Here is a 19,193-nt window from a genome sequence, read left to right on the forward strand (position 1 = left end):
GGACACGCGTGTGTGCATGAAGTACAAACACACACGTGCTCTCCTCGTGTCGATCTGCAAGCACACACACGCTGCGCCACCCCGTGCGTTAGCAGCGCCGCACAGCTGACAGGCAGGCGCTCAGGTGCACACGTGTGTAAACGCACACACAAGCTCTGGCTCCACCACGGGCATCACCCGCATGCACCCGCTCGTCCCCGGTCCCCGCGAACACGCGTGCGCACGCCCGTGCACAGGGATGTAAGGGCATAGATAACCCCGTCCTCTCCACGGGAAGCATCCGTCACCCGTTCCTCGCTCAGGCCCCGCCTCCTCCAGGAAGTCCGCCGTGATTGCCCTGATTCCTACGTTCGTACGGCCCCAGCACCAGGCACTCATCCCCCTGTGCCGAGCGTGTGTGTGTGTGTGAGTGTGCGTGTGTGTGTATGCGTGTGTGTGTGAGAGAGTGTGTGTGTGAGTGTGTGTATGCATGTGAGTATGCGTGTGTGTGTGTATGCGTGAGTATGCGTGTGAGTGTGTGAGTGTGTGTGTGTGAGAGTGTGTGTGAGAGTGTGTGTGTGAGTGTGTATGCGTGTGTGTGAGTATGTGTGTGTATACGTGTGTGTGCGTGTGTGTATGCGTGTGAGTGTGCGTGTGTGTGTATGCGTGTGTGTGTATGCGTGTGTGTGAGTGTGTGTGTGTGTATGCGTGAGTATGCGTGTGTATGTGTGTGTGAGAGAGTGTGTGTGTGAGTGTGTGTGTGTGTGAGAGTGTGTGTGTGTAAGTGTGTGTGTGATCCAAACTCAGAGCTGAGGTCCTCCCGGCCCCGCCTCCTGCCCCCCACACTTCCCCGTGCCCTGAGCCTTCCCCGCGCTGTGACTCCCACCCGAACGCCCACCCCCGGCTTCCAGCCTCGCCCGCCCCGCCCGCAGCTCCTGCTCCGCCGGCCGCCTGCGCACCTGCCCGCCCGCCCGCCCGTCCGTGCCGCGAATGGATAACGAGCCGCGGGCCCGCCTGGCGGGGAGCCCGTCGCAGGCAGAGCGCCGATCAGAGGCGGCCTGCCGCCAGCCGCTCCGAGCTGCGGGGAGGACGGGACTAAAACCCAGCCCCACGGGCCCCGGGCGGAGGAGCGGCTCGGCCCACCCCGCCTCCAGCCCCCCCCGAGGGACGCCCCCACAGCCTGCCCTGGCACAGCCCCCAAACCAGTCTCCCTTCCCCTCCTCCCCTCCCCTCCCCTCTGCCCTCCCTCCAGGTGTGCAGCAGAGATTCAGTGAGCGCCTACCCCAGGGGTCGGCAAACTGCGGCTCTCGAGCCACACGCGGCTCTCTGGCCCCTTGAGTTTTAAGCAAAGGCCAGCTTAGGAGTGCCCTGATTCAGTCAATAACAATGTACCTGCCCTGACCGGTGTGGCTCAGTGGATAGAGCGTCAGCCTGGGGACTCAAGGGTCCCAGGTTCGATTCCGGTCAAGGGCATGTGCCTTGGTTGTGGGCACATCCCCAGAGGATGGTGTGCAGGAGGCAGCTGATCGGTGTTTGTAACCCTCTAACTATCCCTCTCCCTTCCTCTCTGTAAAAAAATCGATAAAACATATTAAAAAACAACAACAATGTACCTGCCTACACAGTTTAAGTTTAAAAAATTGGGCTCTCAGAAGAAATTTCAGTCGCTGTCCCGTTGCTATCTGGCTCTGGACGAAGGAGTTTGCCGACCACTGAGCTACCCCATCCCAGGCCCTGTCCCAGGTGCTGGGCCGGCGGGAGGGAAACACAGACCCTCGCCCTCACAGAGCTCCGTCCCCGACACACAGCACAAGCACAAGCCGCGAACAGTGTCCGGGGAACGGGGAGGGGGTGTTAAGGCCAGAAAATTAGGGCCAGAAAGAGGAGAAACGGGGTTGGTAGGTTTGCAGGTTCGGCAGACGGTCCCCAGGGGCTGGACCAGGGGCCCGGGAGCCACGAGCGGAGGAGAGCGAGCCCGGGGGAGAGAAGGCCGTGGCGGAGGGCGTGGCGGAGGCCGTGGCGGAGGCCGTGGCGGAGGGCGTGGCGGAGGCTGTGGCGGAGGGCGTGGCGGGGGCCGTGGCGGAGGGCGTGATGGAGGACGTGGCGGAGGCCGTGGCGGAGGCCGTGGCGGAGGCGTGGCGGGAGGCCGTGGCGGGAGGCCGTGGCGGGGGGCCGGGGCAGAGGGCCGTGGCGGAGGCCGTGGCGGAGGCCGTGGCGGGGGCCGTGGCAGGGGCCTGAGGCGGGGGGGGGCCGTGGCGGAGGGCGTGGCGGAGGGCGTGGCGGAGGGCGTGGCGGGAGGCCGTGGCGGGGGCCGTGGCGGAGGCCGTGGCGGAGGCCGTGGCGGAGGGCGTGGCGGAGGGCGTGGCGGAGGCCGTGGCGGAGGCAGCAGTGCGCCCGCCCATGCCGGGAAGAGCACGGGGCGGGAGAGGGGGCAGACTGGGCAGGGAGAGGACGAGCGGACGGGAGGACAGAAGAGGGTCAGAGGACGAGGGAGGAGAAGCCACGCTCCTCAGCCACCAGCGCGCCCGTGGGCGGGGGAGCCGCGGGGACGAGTCTGTCTCCCCCCAGGGGACGGGCCTGTGGCAGGAGAGCCCCGCAGCAGGATCCCCTCACGGGGCTGCTGAAGGAATGAACAAGTGAATGAACGAACGAGTAAATGAACAAACGAGTGAATGAACGAGCGAATGGATGAATGGATGGATGAACGAACGAACAAATGAATGAATGAACGGATGGATAAAAAAACAGATAAATGAGTGAACAAACGATGGGTGAATGGGTGGATGAGTGAACGGATGAATGAATGAAGGAATGGATAAGGGAATGAAGGAATGAATGAACGAATGGATAAGGGAATGAAGGAATGAATGAACGAATGGATAAGGGAATGAAGGAATGAACGAACGAATGGATAAAGGAATGAAGGAATGAATGAACGAAAGAATAAATGAATGGGTGAATCAATGATTGGGACGTGTGCCATGCACCCAGCCCACTGGAACAAGAGTAGCTACACAGCTGGCACTCGGTGCCAGGCACGGTTCTAGGCCCGCGGTCAGCAAACTCCTCCGTCCACAGAGCCAAACACCGACACACGACGATTGGAATTTCTTCGGAGAGCCACATGTTTTAAACTTAACCTTCTTCTAACGCCACGTCTGCAGCGTGGACTCGCCCAGGCCGAGGTGTTTTGTGGGAGAGCCGCACTCCAGGGGCCAAAGAGCCACATGTGGCTCACGAGCCGCCGTTTGCCGACCTCGGCCCTTGGTAACGAACGTTAACTCCAGAGCCTCGGCCTGCGGACTGAAAGGTCCCGGGTTCGATTCTGGCCAAGGGCATGGACCTTGGTTGCGGGCACATCCCCGGTGGGGGGCGTGCAGGAGGCAGCTGACCGATATTTCTCTCTCATTGATGTTTCTAACTCTCTCTCCCTCTCCCTTCCTCTCTGTAAAAAGTCAATAAAGTGTATTTTTTAAAAAGGAGAGAATAAGCATCATGGCGTGAGGACTGCCTCCTGCGTCACAGGAGTCCCATCTGCTCGGCGCCTACGTGAGGGCCACCCCCGCCCCCCCCCAGCTGGGCCCCACGCTCTCCCCCGAAGACCCGACACCCGAGCTTCACACCGCGTCCCCCGGGCCGGCCCAGCCCCGCGGGCATCGCATCTGAGCGGGACCCGCTGCAGCCACCCCCAACGGGTCTCTGCCAGGCCCCCTTCCCCGCCCACTCACCCGCCCAGGCCTCCGAGTGTGTGTGTGTGTGTGTGTGTGTGCACCTGCTCGCACAAGGGGGGCGGGGGGAGCCCCCACAGCTGGGAACCCCGAGGCCCGGGAGGCGCAGGGGGAGCGTGTGGGGGCCCCTCCGGGGCGCGGGCGCGGGGCGGGCGCCTACCCGGTTCTCGTCGTAGATGATCTGCACGAGGCTGCGGTGCTTGGACTCGATGGGTGGCGGCGACACGGGCTTCTCGGGCTCGGGCGGCTTGGCGGCCTCCTCCTCCAGCTGTTGCTGCGGGAAGGAGCGGGGCGGTGAGCGCCCGGCGGGCGGGCGGGCGGGCGGGCAGGCGGAAGGAGGGGCGGGCGGAGGGGCGGCCCGCGGGGCCGGGCTGCTGGTGGCCGCGCACAGGAAGTCAGGCTGCTAACCATTTCCTCTGAGTCACCGCGGGGACTTGGAGCCCTGGAGGGGCCCCTGACGATGCTCCGGGACCGGAGGGTCCCGCCTGGCCAGCCCCAGCCTCGGGCTCTGCAGCCGGCCGCCTGGCTCCCACCCCGCCCCTGCCCTGAGGACGCGGCAGCGAGCTGAGCATCGGCAAGCAGCTTCCCTCCTGCTGTGCCTCGGTTTTCTCATCTGTAAAATGGGGCCATTGCTGCACCTCCCGGACAGGGCTGCTGGGAGGAGGGGCTGAGCCGGGGCGCATGGGGCTCTCGAAACGCCGGCGGCCACCGCCCACTCTCCTCCGCACGGGAACGGCGTCCCCGGGAGGCGGGGCAGACGCGGGAGCCGGACCGCGGAGGCTGGGCCTTCCTCCCACAACGCCCTCGCCTGCAGCCTTCTCTGCGCCTCCCTCTCCTTTCGGGAGAGTGGGATGACCCCACGTCCCCCCAAGGCGCTGCCATGCCCTCGGCACCGGCACGCACCTCCCCATCATCACCACCTGCCCCCCATCTTCACCTGGGACCTCCCGTCCACGGCAGCGAGCCCGCCGCCCCGCACCCCGTGGGCGCACACCTCGGCGCCTTCGAGTTAACCTGCGTGAGGAGCCCCGTCCTCAGACACGCCCGTCCCCCCGACGCCCCCGGCTCCGCACGGAACCGGCCCCGCGTCCAACGAGCGTCAGGGACACAGCGCGAGCCGGCGCAGACCGGTCAGCCCCACGCACCGCCATGGGGAGCGGCCGCAGCCCGCGCCCGCGCCCGCGCCCGCCCGCCGCCCACCGCCGCCCACAGCCGCCCACCTGCTTCTTCTTCAGCTTGGAGATCTGCTGCTCCACCATGGTGATCTCGCGGTCCACACGGTCCATGCTCTGGATCAGCTCCTCCTTGGACAGCCGCGGCGGCACCAGCTCCAGCTCGGGGTCGGCGTGCGGGGGGCTGGGCGGGGACACGGGCTCCAGCTTGCCGGCCAGGCTGCGCTCCTGCGGGGTCAGGGGGCGGGGTCAGCGGGCGGGGTCAGCGGGGGCCCCAGGCGGTGCGTGCGGCTCTGCCGGGCGAGGGGGTCTCGGCAGCGGCCGCTCCGCTCGGACACCGTGTGAGGAGAGCGGCCTCGGGCCCTCGGCGAGCACACGGACACGGCTGTGCCAATAAAACCGTACTCAGCCCTGGCCGGTGCGGCTCAGTGGACAGAGCGTCCACTGCGGACGGAAGGGTCCCGGGTTCGATGCCGGCCAAGGGCATGGGCCTTGGTTGCGGGCACAGCCCCAGTGGGGGGCGTGCAGGAGGCAGCTGGTCGATGTTCTTTCTCATCGATGTTTCTGACTCTCGATCCTCTTGCTGTGTGACCCCGCGCACGCCTGGGTTACAGGTGAGATCCCCAGCCCCGGCCGGGGAGCATGCGGGAGGCAACAGGTGAACGCACCTCTCTCACATCGACGTTTCTCCCCGATTCTCTCCCCCCACTGCCACCCTTCCCTAAAAACAAGCGGAAAAACCCGCTCGGGTGAGACGAACAGAAAACCCCACCGCCCTCTTTAATCACCGGCGTTCACCGCCGCCGAGCAATCTTCTGTGCAAACACGCGGCTTCCCAAAGCCAGACACACGAGGGCCCCCGCGCGGGGTCACCGCGACTCCATTCTCCAACGGGCGTGCATTAGGGCCCTGGGTTCACATCCCCTCCCCCTCCAGCCCTCAGGCGGGTCACGCCCCGCCCGCCTCAGTTTCCTCATCTGGGCAATGGGGCCACTCCCGCCGCTCAGAGCCAGGCACGCTGTCCGAGCTGCATGAGCCCTGGGCCCCGGCTCCCGGCTCCCGGCCTGGCAGAGGGGGGACCAGCCCCCACCCTGCACCCGCCCAGCCTTCCCCCCACCACACAGCACCCGCACAGCCCCCCACACAGCGCCCGCCTAGCCCCCTGCCCAGCCCCCGCCCAGCACCCGCATAGCCTCCTCCCCCCCGCCCAGCGCCTGCCCAGCCCCCCCCAGCACCCACCCAGCCCCCTGCACAGCGCCCACACAGCTTCCCCTCACACAGCACCCGCACAGCACCCGCCCAGCACCCGCATAGCCTCCTCCCCCCCGCACAGCTTCCCCTCGCACAGCACCCGCCCAGCGCCTGCCCACCCCCGCACAGCCCCCCCTTCCCCGCCCAGCGCCCCCGCCCAGCACCATCCTCCAGGCCCAGCGGCAGCTGCAGGCAGGGGAGGCCGGGGGATCCCCGCTCAGGGCTGCGTCGCCCCGCCCCGCGGCAGCTGCTCAGAAGACAGAGGACACATTATTCCCGGCACAACTGCTGCCATCACGGCTGCCAACCGCCTCCCCCACTGCCCCAGGGACACGGGGCCTGCGGGCGCCTGACTCCCTCCTGCCCCCACCGAGCCAGGAGCGGTAGAGTGTTCCGGCCCCGGAGCCTTCGCATGACCCGTGCCCTCTGCCCTCTGCCCTCTGCCCTCTGCGCACCCTGGTGCCAGCTGAAGCCAGACCCACCCCTCCCCCGGCCCCAGGACCGGGAATCGAACCCCTAACCCCAGGGTGGGCGAACTGGCGCTGTGACAACGGAGCCAACTGGCCAGGGCCCCAGGCTGACCCGGACTCGCCCATTTCCCCTAACAGGACTCATTTCACGCGTGGGTTTCAGCTCGGGCGGTCAGCAGTGCCGTCCCCGGGCCAGGTCCCCAGGCACGGCCCCCCTTCCAGCCCGAAACCGGGGAGACGCAGACCAGGCCCGGCGCCCGCCAGGCCGGAGCGGGACGCCTTCCCAGGCGAGGCCTGGCCGTGGGCGCGGGCCGGCCAGGGGGGCCTCCCGTGGCGAGGCGGCGGGCGGACAGAGCCGGGCTGGGGCGCTCGTCCCCGCGCGGTGGCGTCGGCTCGAACCCGGGCGCGCGGAGGCGGGAGGGAGCAGCTCCGGCCGGAGGGCGGCCGTGAACATGGGGCTGTGGACACGCCGGGCCCGTGTGGAGGACGGACGGCAGAACCGTAGGTCCGCAGCCCTGGCCCGGCTCGGCAGCGGGGCCTCAGCCGGCACACCAGAGGGCCGAGGGTTTGAGACGCTGGGCAGGGCGAGGTCCCGCCTCACGGCCGCTTCCTCCCGCCCCATCGGGCCACCTCCGGGAGGCACCAACGAGTGTGTCTACGTCTCTCTCACATCGATGTTCCTCTCCCTCTCCTCTCCCTCTCCTCCCTCTCTCTCTCTCTCTCTCTCTCCCCCCCCCTCCCTTCCACTTTAAAAAGGAAGAAAAAAACACAAGAAATCCCATCCAATGCCTGTCTGAGCAGCAGCTGAAGCCCAGACGGCAACACAGAAACCATCTGAGCATCCGCTGAGCGCCCTCCCCCTCCCTCCCAACCCGCTCGGCACTGAGCCAGCCCAGGCCACCCCTGCAGACGGAGGAGACGGGCAGTCAGACACAGACAGACAGGCCCAGAGACAGATGAAGGCAGGCAGACACACACACACACACACACGCACACACGCACACACGCACACACACATCCCAGGCAGCCAGAGGCAGCACAGGCCACCCCCTGCAGACGGAGGAGACGACAGGCAGTCAGACACAGACAGACAGGCCCAGAGACAGAGATGGAGGCAGGCAGGCAGGCAGACACACACACACACACAGACACACACGCACACACGCACACACACACACACAGACACACACACACACAGACACACACGCACACACGCACACACACACACACAGACACACACACACACAGACAGACACACACACAGACACACACACACACAGACAGACACACACACACGCACACACACACAGACACACACGCACACACACAGACAGACACACACACACAGACACACACACACACACACACGCACACACACACACGCACACACGCACGCGCACACGCACACACGCACACACGCGCACACACATCCCAGGCAGCCAGAGGCAGCACAGGCCACCCCCTGCAGACGGAGGAGACGGGCAGTCAGACACAGACAGACAGGCCCAGAGACAGATGGAGGCAGGCAGACACACACACACACACACACACGCACACACGCACACACGCACACACGCGCACACACACACGCACACACGCACACACACACACAGACGCACACATGCACACGCACACACGCACACGCACACACACGCACGCGCACACACACGCACACGCACGCGCGCACACACGCGCACACACGCACACACACACGCACACACACACGCACACACGCACGCGCACACACGCACACCCGTGGCGCCGGCGGCGCCAGCCTCACCTTGCCCGGGTCCTCGGCGCCGCCGGGCTGGCTGGGGGCCAGCAGGGCCGCGGGCCGCAGCAGGGGGTCGGGCGGCAGCTCCAGGCGGGGGCGCTTGCTGTCGGCGAACTCCAGCTCCGCCTTGCCCAGCTCCGGCAGGTAGGAGTGCGGCTCGGCGCGCAGGTGCAGCTCCTGGGACCTGGGGGGCGGGGGCGCGCGTCCGGTCCACCAGCCTCCCTGCCGAGCGCCCAGGGCACTGGTCCCTCCTCCACCCGCAGGCGACGTCCACACGTGTCCGCCCACGTCCACACGCACCGTCCACACGCACAGGCCCGGGCCCACACGCCGGGCTCCGGAGCGTGGCCCGGGGACCGAGCGTCCGTCCCCCCAGACGCAGAATCTGAGTCCCAGCCAGACCCGCGGGGCCCCCGTCCGCCGTGCACCACACTCCCCGGCGACAAGGGAAAGCACGGTGGCCGGGACACGGACAGCCGCACGCGTGTGCCCGGTGCACACGGCGCCCCTCCCGGCGGGCGGGCCGCCCGGCACCGCCCTCCATGTGCCAGAGGAACCCTCGGCCTCACCTCTCGCTCCCGGGCTGGAACTCGGACAGCAGGGAGGGCCGCCTCCGCGGCTGCAGGAGGGCGCCGGGCGACAGGTGCGCGGTGTAGTCCCGCGGGTGGGGCTGGTACTCGAGCAGCCCCACGTCCTGCGGGAGAGGGAGAGGGAGAGGGTGAGGCAGGCCCGCCGCCAGCTAACGCTGGGGGCGGGCACTGCGCGTCTGTCTGTCTGTCCCCGTGGTGGGCAAACTCATGGTCCGCAGACCCAGATACCCATCCACAGGACAGCAACGGACGCTTTTTAAACGCGAACCCCTCCAACGCCACGTCTTCAGCACAGACAGGCCCGGGCCGTGGTGTTTTGTGGAAGAGCCGCCGTCCCGGGGCCAGAGAGCCGCAGGTGGCTGGGAGCCGCGGTGTGCCGACGGGCGGGGGGGGGGGGACGAGGACACAGAATATCACCGGACCAGAGGCACCGGTGGTCCGTTTGTAAACACAGAGCTGTCCTCGCCCAGGAAAACGGGCAGGCCTCCAGAGGGGCCCTCCCATCGGCTGGTCCTGTCTGCCTGGACCGCCCGCGACACCGTGCGAGCGCCGATCCGCTAGTGATGTCTGCCGTGGGCGAGGCTCCGGCAGGCGGAGTCAGGGCCCCTTTTCTCAATCCTCCCGATTTCCCAGTAACAGGGCCCAGGCCTCTTCACGCTGCTCCTCACGGAAGCAACCACTTCTGCAGAGCACCAGCCGGCGCCGGGAGGTCTGCCGGGAACACGTGTGTGCGTGTGAGTGTGAGTGTGTGTGTGTGTGTGAATGTGGGTGTGTGTGAATGTGTGTGAGTGTGTCTGTGTGTGTGTGTCTGTGTGTGAGTGTGAGTGTGTGTGTGAATGTCTGTGTGGGTGAGTATGAGTGTGTGTGAGTGTGAGTGTGTGTGTGAATGTCTGTGTGTGTGTGTGTGTGTGAGAGAGAGTGTGAGTATGTGTGTGTGTGTGAATGTGGGTGTGTGTGTGTGAATGTCTGTGTGTGTGTGAGAGTGTGTGTGTGTTTGAGTGTGTGTGTGTGAATGAATGTCTGTGTATGTGTGTGAGTGTGTGTGTGAATGTCTGTGTGTGAGTGTGAGTGTGTGTGTGAATGTCTGTGTGTGAGTGTGTGTGTGAGTGTGAGTGAGTGTGTGTGTGAATGTCTGTGTGTGAGTGTGAGTGTGTGTGTGTGAGTGTGAGTGTGTGTGTGTGAATGAATGTCTGTGTATGTGTGTGAGTGTGTGTGTGTGAATGACTGTCTGTGTATGTGTGTGAGTGTGTGTGTGAATGTCTGTGTGTGAGTGTGAGTGTGTGTGTGAATGTGTGTGAGTGTGAGTGTGTGTGAGTGTGTGTGTGTGTGAATGTCTGTGTGTGAGTGTGTGTGTGTGAATGTCTGTGTGTGTGAGTGTGAGTGTGAGTGTGTGTGTGTCAGACTCCCCAGAACACCTGCCTTAGGAGTCAGGGTCCATGGCCGGGTCACCCTGAGGTGGAAAGAGGGGCAAACAGCCTCGCTAAAACCCCTGGAGCTCGGCTTCCTGGGCTCTGACATGGGGACCGACCGACCGATGGGAGAGGCCTCTGTGCCCCTGACACACACACACACACACACACACACCCCGGCTGCGGGCAGCCCGGAGGCAGAGAAGGCTCCGGCCCCTCCCCCCGAGGGACGGCCAGCACCGAGCACCAGGGTTCACAGACCGGGCCAACACACAGGCCCCACCAGGCCAACACACAGGCCCCACCAGGCCAACACACAGGCCCCACCAAGGCCAACACACAGGCCCCACCAGGCCGGGAGGAGGAGGAAGGGCCCGAGGGAGGGAAGGAGGGAGAGAGGAGGAAGGGAGAAAGGGAGGGCGGGAGGGGAGGCCCCAGGATCACTCTGGCAAGGCTGCCAGGCACAGCTCGCTCGCTCGCTCGCTCGCTCTCTCTCTCTCTCTCTCACACACACACACACGCACACGCACACGCACACGCACACGCACACGCACACGCACGTACAGAGGTGTGAGGAGCAGTCAGCCAGCCGAGCGCGTCTGCCAGAGGAAGTGTCTCCCGCGCTCCTCTCGCTCGCTCACTCGCTCGCACAAAAGCAAAATGAGCAGCGGAGAGAGGCAGACAGCCCTCCCTCGGGAGGGGCCTGGGCACCGGTGCCTGCCTGCCAGCCGCTGCCAGCGAGGCGGGCGAGGCGGGAGAGGCGGGAGAGGCGGGAGAGGCGGGAGAGGCGGGAGAGGCGGATGGGGCCCCGGGAGGGGGCGGGAGCCCACGGCCCAGCCCTCCGGCCTCCGTTCCCCTCTGAGGAGCATCTGAGGGGCTGCACCCGGGGCCTCACGCAGGCTCCAGGCTGAGCCCAGGGGACAGCCCCCCAAAGGCGCCTGGAAGCTCTGCCGGAGGAAGAACTGGGGACCCCCAGGAAGTGGGGCTCCCCGAGAACACCAGGCGGGCCGGTGGCCGGCCTCCCGGCCGAGGCTCCCAAACTGCCTACTGTGCGCCCTGCCACCATGCTGGCGTCCAGGACGCTCATCCCCACGCAGCCCCACCCACAGGAGAGCTCTGAGGCAGGGAGGGTGAGGCCTGCCTGCGTCACAGCGGGAGGAGGGCGAGTGGGAGGAGGGCTGTCTCCGAGCGGGAAGGAGGAGAGGGGAGGGGCAAGTGAACTGGAGGAGGCAAAGGAAGGAAGAGGGAGAACTCCTGGAGCGACAGGTTCCAGGCAACACAGCCCGCCCCGGGGGCCGCCTGGGACGTGCCTCAGCTAGTCCCACAGGCCTGGCCCCAGAGCTTCCCTCATCCCTCCATCCCTCCATCCCTCCATCCATCCATCCCTCCATCCATCCATCCCTCCACCCCTTCATCCATCCATTCCTCCATCCCTCCATCCCTCCATCTCTCCATCCATCCATCCCTCCATCCCTCCATCCATCCATCCCTCCATCCATCCATCCCTCCATCCCTCCATCCATCCATCCCTCCATCCATCCATCCCTCCATCCATCCCTCCATCCCTTCATCCATCCATCCCTCCATCCATCCCTCCACCCCTTCATCCATCCATCCATCCATCCCTCCATCCATCCCTCCATCCATCCATTCCTCCATCCATCCATCCCTCCATCCATCCATCCCTCCATCCCTCCATCCATCCATCCCTCCATCCATCCATCCCTCCTTCCATCCCTCCATCCATCCCTCCATCCATCCCTCCATCCCTCTATCCATCCATCCCTCCATCCATCCATCCCTTCATCATCCATCCATCCATCATCCCTCCATCCATCCATCCCTCCATCCATCCATGCCTTCATCCATCCTTCTATCCACCATCCACCATCCATCCCTCCATCCATCCATGCCTTCATCCATCCCTCCATCCACCATCCACCATCCATCCCTCCATCCATCCATCCCTCCATCCATCCATCCCTCCATTCATCCATCCCTCCATCCATCCATCCATCCATCCAACCCTTCACCACTCCAACCCTCCATCTATCCATCCATCCATCCAGCAAACACTTTTCAGGCACCTCATGGGTGTGTAGTCTGGAACACACACAGCATGAAGGGATAGATGAAGGGATGGATGAAGGGATGGATGAAGGGATGGATGAAGGGACAGATGAAGGGACGGATGAAGGGACAGATGAAGGGATGAATGAAGGGACGGATGAAGGGACGGATGAGGGACAGATGAAGGGATGGATGAGGGACGGATGAAGGGATGGATGAAGGGACGGATGAAGGGACGGATGAAGGGATGGATGGATGAAGTACAATGTCAGCTTCTCTGTAAGAACTCCTTCCCTGGACCCCGACCTCACTGAGGACTCCCCCCACCTCAGCCACCCCCCTCCTCCCCGCTCACAGATCCCCAACCAACACGGCAAACGCACAGCCACAGAGCGTGTTCTCACGGCCCAGCCACACCACGGCACGGAAGAAACGTTTTAATAAAAAGCCCGTAACTTAATTTCCACAGCATCCTGTGCGCACAATCGTTAATAACGATTCCGAAGGACCGACGGCTGCCGGCGCGGCATTCCGGTCCCCCCGCGCCCCGCCGATACGGCAGGATCTCCCGGCGGCGGCCGCGGCGTTGCCTTGGGCCGGCTGGTTCGTGCGGGCGAAGGAAACACTCCACTTCCCGAGAACACGGGAAACGGGTGTGTGTGCGTGGCGCTCAGTAATTTGTGCCGTTAGGCCGTGTCTGGTAAGTCAACGCTCAAGAGTAAACTAATTCTCAATAGAACGTCACATTCCTCTACGTTAACGAGGACCGTTTATCTCGGCCTCTGTTCCGCAGGCCTCTGTCGGGACCAACCCGCGTTTCTGGGAAAACGGGAGCTCGTGTTGATTTGTGGCCACATCCGTGTAGACCCGTGTTCGCCCTGGCGTGTGGCGTGCCGGCCCCACAAGGGCCTCAGCGCCCTGAGGCGGGGGGGCCCATGTGTGTTCCCAGCTACACACCCAGGAGGTGCCTGAGAAGTGTTTGCTGGGTGGATGGATGAAGGGATGGATGGATGGATGGATGGATGAAGGGATGGATGGATGAAGGGATGGATGGATGGATGAAGGGATGGATGAATGGATGGATGGATGGATGGATGAAGGGATGGATGGATGGATGAAGGGATGGATGGATGGATGGATGGATGGATGAAGGGATGGATGGATGGATGAAGGGATGGATGGATGGATGAAGGGATGGATGGATGGATGGATGGATGGATGAAGGGATGGATGAAGGGATGGATGGATGGATGAAGGGATGGATGGATGGATGGATGGATGGATGAAAGGATGGATGAATGGATGGATGGATGGATGAAGGGATGGATGGATGGATGAAGGGATGGATGGATGGATGAAGGGATGGATGAATGGATGGATGGAGGGATGGATGGATGAAGGGATGGATGGATGGAAGAAGGGATGGATGAATGGATGGATGGAGGGATGGATGGATGAAGGGATGGATGGATGGATGAAGGAATGAATGGATGATGGATGAAGGGATGGATGGATGAAAGGATGGACAGATGAATGAAGGGATGGATGGATGAATGGATGGAAGAAGGAATGGATGGATGGATGGATGGATGAAGGAATGGATGGATGAATGAATGAATGGGCAATATTCCCAGCATGGCAGCTCCCGAGAGGCCACCTGTGGGACCCAAATCATCCCTCGGAAGCCATCCCCAAGCAGGAGGGGCCGTAAAGCTCAGGGAGAGACCCCAGAGGTGGCATCCAAGCCAAGCACCCCACCTGCTCCCCCATGTGTGCGAGCACCCTCTGCCCCAGGCAGGCTCCGGGGTCGTGACCTCCACGTATGGGTTTGAAATGGCAGACCCAGCCCTGCCCGCCCCCCACCCCAAGGACGGCGTCTCCAGCTCAGCCCGCACCCCAGGAGCGCGAGACCCCCCAACCCGCCGCCCAGGCTCTGCTCCCCCTTCCAGCGGCAGCGCCCCACCCCTCAGCCCTGGCCTCGGCCTCCGGCCCGCTGCCCGCCGGGCCCCGGCCAGCCCGGCCTGCGTCACCGCCGGCCCAGCAGGTGACCCCATCGCCTGGAGCGGGCCCAGCCAGGGCAAAGGGCAAAGGGCAGGAGGGACCGCGGAAGGCGGGAGCCGGGGGACAGGACTCCGCGGGGCTGGGCCTGAGGGGAAGGGGGGGACCAGCCAGGAAGGCGGCAGCCACCAGGGCCCGGGGGAGCGGGGCGAGGCTGGGCTGAGAGGGAGGTGCATACAGCGTGTGCCAATCCCACTGTGGACCCTGCGAGGCAGACCCGGCTCAGCGGCCCGGTCTCCATCCTCCCAGCTTTAAAGAGGAAGCCAGCCCTGGCCGGTGTGGCTCAGTGGGTAGAGCGTCGGCCTGCGGACTGCAGGGTCCCGGGTTCGATTCCGATCGAGAGCACCGGCCCGGGTTGCGGACTCATTTCCCAGCAGGGGGCGTGCAGGGGGCAGCCCACCCATGGTTTTCTCTCCCCCCCTCCCCACTCTTCCTCTCGGAAATCAATAAAGATATATTTTTAAAGTTTTTAAAAGACAAAGCGGGAGCTCCTTGTAGCAGGTGTTCACTGCCAAGGGGCGCCCCCCTCCCCGGGCGGGACAGGCCGGGGGGACAGGCCGGGGGGACAGGCCGAGGGGTGACCCCTCCCCAGGCGGGACAGGCCGGGGGGACAGGCCGGGGGACAGGCGGGGGTGGCGGAGGGACAGGCGGGGGGACAGGCGGGGGGACAGGCCGGGGGGACAGGCGGGGGGACAGGCGGGGGCGGCGGAGGGACAGGCAGGGGTGGCGGGGGGACAGGCGGGGGACAGGCGGGGGACAGGCGGGGGGACAGGCGGGGGGACAGGCGGGGGACAGGCGGGGGCGGCGGAGGGACAGGCGGGGGGACAGGCCGGGGGGCAGGCCGGGGGGCAGGCCGGGGGACAGGCGGGGGACAGGCAGGGGCAGTGGTGGCGGCGGAGGGACAGGCGGGGGACAGGCGGGGGACAGGCGGGGGACAGGCGGGGGACAGGCGGGGGCGGCGGAGGGACAGGCAGGGGTGGCGGAGGGACAGGCCGGGGGACAGGCGGGGGGACAGGCGGGGGGACAGGCCAGGGGGACAGGCGGGGGGACAGGCGGGGGGACAGGCAGGGGCAGCGGTGGCGGAGGGACAGGCCGGGGGACAGGCCGGGGGACAGGCAGGGGCAGTGGTGGCGGCGGAGGGACAGGCCGGGGGTGGCGGGGGCCCCGGCCCGGGCCCTTACCGTGTGTGGGCGGGCGATCGGCACCGGGTAGGAGATGCCGTGGGGCGGGTAGCGGGGCTCCGTGGCTCTCCACGTCTGCGCCACGGGCTGCGTGGACCCCGACATGGCGCCGGCCGTCCAGACGAGCTCCCGCTCAGCGGCCAGGCCTCCTCATCGGCGGGCGGGCGGCCCCGTCACAGGCGCCTGCGGACACAGGGGCGAAGCGGTCAGCCACAGGGCCGTCCCCCGGCCCCCGGCCCCCCGCCCCCCGGCCCCTGTCCCCCGGCCCCCCGGCCCCCACCCCCTGGCCCCCCGCCCCCCGTCCCCCCCGGCCTCCCGGTCCCCCGTCCCCCCAACCCCCCACCCCTCAGCCTCCCGCCCCCCATCCCCCCGGCCTCCCGGTCCCCCATCCCCCCGGCCCCCCCGGCCTCCCGGTCCCCCGTCCCCCCGGCCTCCAGGCCGACAAGGGGGCGCAGGCACCCCGCCCCGTCCTCCTCCCCCTCTTTCCCCCTCCCCCACCTCCTTCCTCTCCTCCCTGCCCACAGGAGGTATGACGAGCCACAGAGGAACAACAGGCCAGGGCAGCGGCCCCCCACGAGCCACGCCAGGAGTGGGGGCCACACCCCCACCAAGGCCCCCATCGGGCAGACACAAGACCCACCACAGGGGCACTGCCCCACCGCCTCCGACGGCCCCCAAGCCCCCCGGCCCCCCAACCTTACCCCAGGGAACCCCAACTCTGTGGGCGCTGCCCCCTCCGCCTCCAACGGCCCCCAAGCCCCCTGGCCCCCCAACCTTACCCCAGGGAACCCCAACTCTGTGGGCGCTGCCCCCTCCGCCTCCAACGGCCCCCAAGCCCCCTGGCCCCCCAACCTTACCCCAGGGAGCCCCAACTCTGTGGGCGCTGCCCCCTCCGCCTCCAACGGCCCCCAAGCCCCCTGGCCCCCCAACCTTACCCCAGGGAACCCCAACTCTGTGGGCGCTGCCCCCTCCGCCTCCAACGGCCCCCAAGCCCCCTGGCCCCCCAACCTTACCCCAGGGAACCCCAACTCTGTGGGCGCTGCCCCCTCCGCCTCCAACGGCCCCCAAGCCCCCTGGCCCCCCAACCTTACCCCAGGGAACCCCAACTCTGTGGGCGCTGCCCCCTCCGCCTCCAACGGCCCCCAAGCCCCCCGGCCCCCCGGCCAGCCGAGCACCCGGGTTTCTGGGCCCCGCCCCCTCTCCGGACGCCGCCCGCCCGGGCAGGCCAGGTCAGCGTGACCCGGGCAAGGCCGGCTGCTGGCCGCCCGCTGACCTCTGCCAGGTGACGCTCTGACGTGGGAGCAGGACACCGGAGCTGGCCCAGGCCCAGCTGGAGGGCACGGGGACACACGGCCACACGGGGACACGGAGAGACACGGGGACACACGGCCACACGGGGACACGGAGAGACACGGGGACACACGGCCACACGGGGACACGGAGAGACACGGGGACACACGGACACACGGGGACACGGAGAGACCCGGGGACACACGGACACACGGGGACACGGAGAGACACGGGGACACACGGCCACACGGGGACACGGAGAGACACGGGGACACACGGACACACGGGGACACGGAGAGACACGGGGACACACGGCCACACGGGGACACGGAGAGACACGGGGACACGGAGAGACACGGAGAGCCACCTGGGCCCAGGCTCCGGGGAGACACAGAGAGAGAACCTGGAGAAACACCTGCTGCTCCACAGACGGAACCCAGACGCAGAGCCAAGGGCAGACGCAGGGAGGGGCGAGGGAGCCGGCCGGCGTGGCTCAGGGGCTGAGCGCCGACCTCGGAACCCGGAGGCCGGGTTCGATTCCCGGTCCGGGCACAGCCCTGGGCTGGGGGCTCTGTCCCCGTGGGGGGCGTGCAGGAGGCAGCCGGTGCATGACTCTCCCTCATCATGGGTGTTTCTTCCCCTCAATTAAATGTATTCTTTTCTTTTTAAACATATTTTATTGAATTTTACAGAGAGGAAGGGAGAGGGTTAGAGAGCTAGAAACATGGATGAGAAACATCGACCAGCTGCCTCCTGCACAACCCCCACTGGGGATGTGCCCGCAACCAAGGTCCATGCCCTGGACCGGAATCGAACCCGGGACCCTTCAGTCCAAAGGCCCATGCTCTATCCACTGAGCCACACCAGTCAGTGGAAGGCCGGGCTTGTCACGTGTCCAGGTGGACAGGCCACACCCCAGCTTCCTGCAGGGTTGTCCCCCCACACCCCACTGACCTCAGGGAGTGGCCCACCCCCGGGAGGTCTAATGTGGGCGGACACTGGGAGGGAAGATGGAGACCGCCCCCACCCCAGGGGCCCTGACTGCACCCCACTCTCACCCCAACCATCTTTCCTCCCTGGACTCCAGAACCGGTCACGTGACCCTGGCCTGGCCAGGTAGCTCCCTGCTTCCCCAGAGCCAGGCCTGCGCAGCTCTCTTGCGCCTCCTGCTGGAGGGACCGGGAACAGGCCCGCTCCTGGGGCACCCACTGCGGGGGCGAGGAGGGTGCCCCGCAGCAGGAGGCCAAGCTGAAGGGGGAGGGGTGCAGGGCAGAGGGCACTTCGGTCCTGGAGGTGGTGGGATGCATGGATGAATGTGCCTGAAGCCTGGCCCCCAGCCCCGACCCGCGCGCCAGGCGGTGAAAGGTGAGCTGCCTGCGTCTTTGTTCCCTGGGAGCTGAGGGCTTCGACCTTGGGATTGACCTTGGGACCGACCTCTGAGCCCGGGCAGGCGGGGGAGCCTCAGAACTCAACATCGCTGCCGGGCAGGAGCGAAGCCCCAGGGAGCGCCCAGCGGGACGGAGCCCACCAGGGGCCCGGAGAAGCCACGGCCGCACGGGGTCACATCTGTACCCCCACCCTCAGCCAGCCCGGTCCAGGCCGGAGACCACGGACGCGGGGGCCTGCAGCCAGCACTTGACCACGTCTGGTTTGATGGACCGCGGGCTCCCGCAGAGGCCCAGCGCCCGGCGCACAGTAGGTGCACCCGGCGCACAGTAGGTGCACCTGGTGCACAGTAGGCACACCGGTTCTTCGGGCCGCCCCCGTGCACATGCACGAACGGGGTGGGGGGGGTCTGGGAGACCCATTCTCCCCGTCCTGGAGGCCGGGACCCCAAAGTCAGGGTGTGAGCAGGGCCTGCGCCCTCTCCCGGCTCCTGCGGGCCCCAGTGACCCCTAAACTGTGGCTGCATCACTGCAGCCTCTGCCCCTGGGATGACCGCCCCCCGATTCTGCCTCCCCCACCAGGCTCCTCAGCCACAGGCCCCGCACGGGAGAGGTTGGGGGGCTCCAATGTCCCCCCTACAGATCGGGGAACCAGGCTCAGAGGGGGACCCACGTGCCCGAGACCCAAGAAAACCGCAGCTGAGGCCGGGGCGGGAGGGGAGGTGGCCACGGGAGCCGGAGCCGGAGCCGGGAGCAGGCCCGCGTGTGACCGGTGTGCGTGTGTCCGTGGCCGGCGGCCGGCAGGGACCTGCTCCCCCCACGGGCATCGGCTCCCA

The 19,193-nt window shown here is 66.4% G+C and overlaps 1 protein-coding gene across 16 annotated transcripts in view; it reads right to left on the minus strand.

Moving 5' to 3' along the window:
* NCOR2 (nuclear receptor corepressor 2) overlaps positions 1-19,193 on the minus strand; it is a 130,525-nt gene that overhangs the window by 81,739 nt on the left and 29,593 nt on the right. For all 16 annotated transcript variants that reach the window (XR_006740595.1, XM_045576087.1, XM_045576089.1 and 13 more), the window contains 5 exons: positions 15,683-15,865; positions 8,944-9,068; positions 8,381-8,558; positions 4,928-5,107; positions 3,868-3,981 (listed from right to left, as the gene is read on the minus strand). Coding sequence is in view for 15 of the 16 variants with exons in the window: in XM_045576087.1 (XP_045432043.1) it covers positions 3,868-3,981; positions 4,928-5,107; positions 8,381-8,558; positions 8,944-9,068; positions 15,683-15,787 (702 nt within the window). In the remaining variant the exon portion in view is untranslated. The remainder of the gene's footprint in view (positions 1-3,867; positions 3,982-4,927; positions 5,108-8,380; positions 8,559-8,943; positions 9,069-15,682; positions 15,866-19,193) is intronic.

This window comes from Pipistrellus kuhlii, unplaced genomic scaffold (assembly GCF_014108245.1).
Source record: "Pipistrellus kuhlii isolate mPipKuh1 unplaced genomic scaffold, mPipKuh1.p scaffold_m20_p_74, whole genome shotgun sequence".
In the NCBI taxonomy this organism is placed as follows: Eukaryota; Metazoa; Chordata; class Mammalia; order Chiroptera; family Vespertilionidae; genus Pipistrellus; species Pipistrellus kuhlii.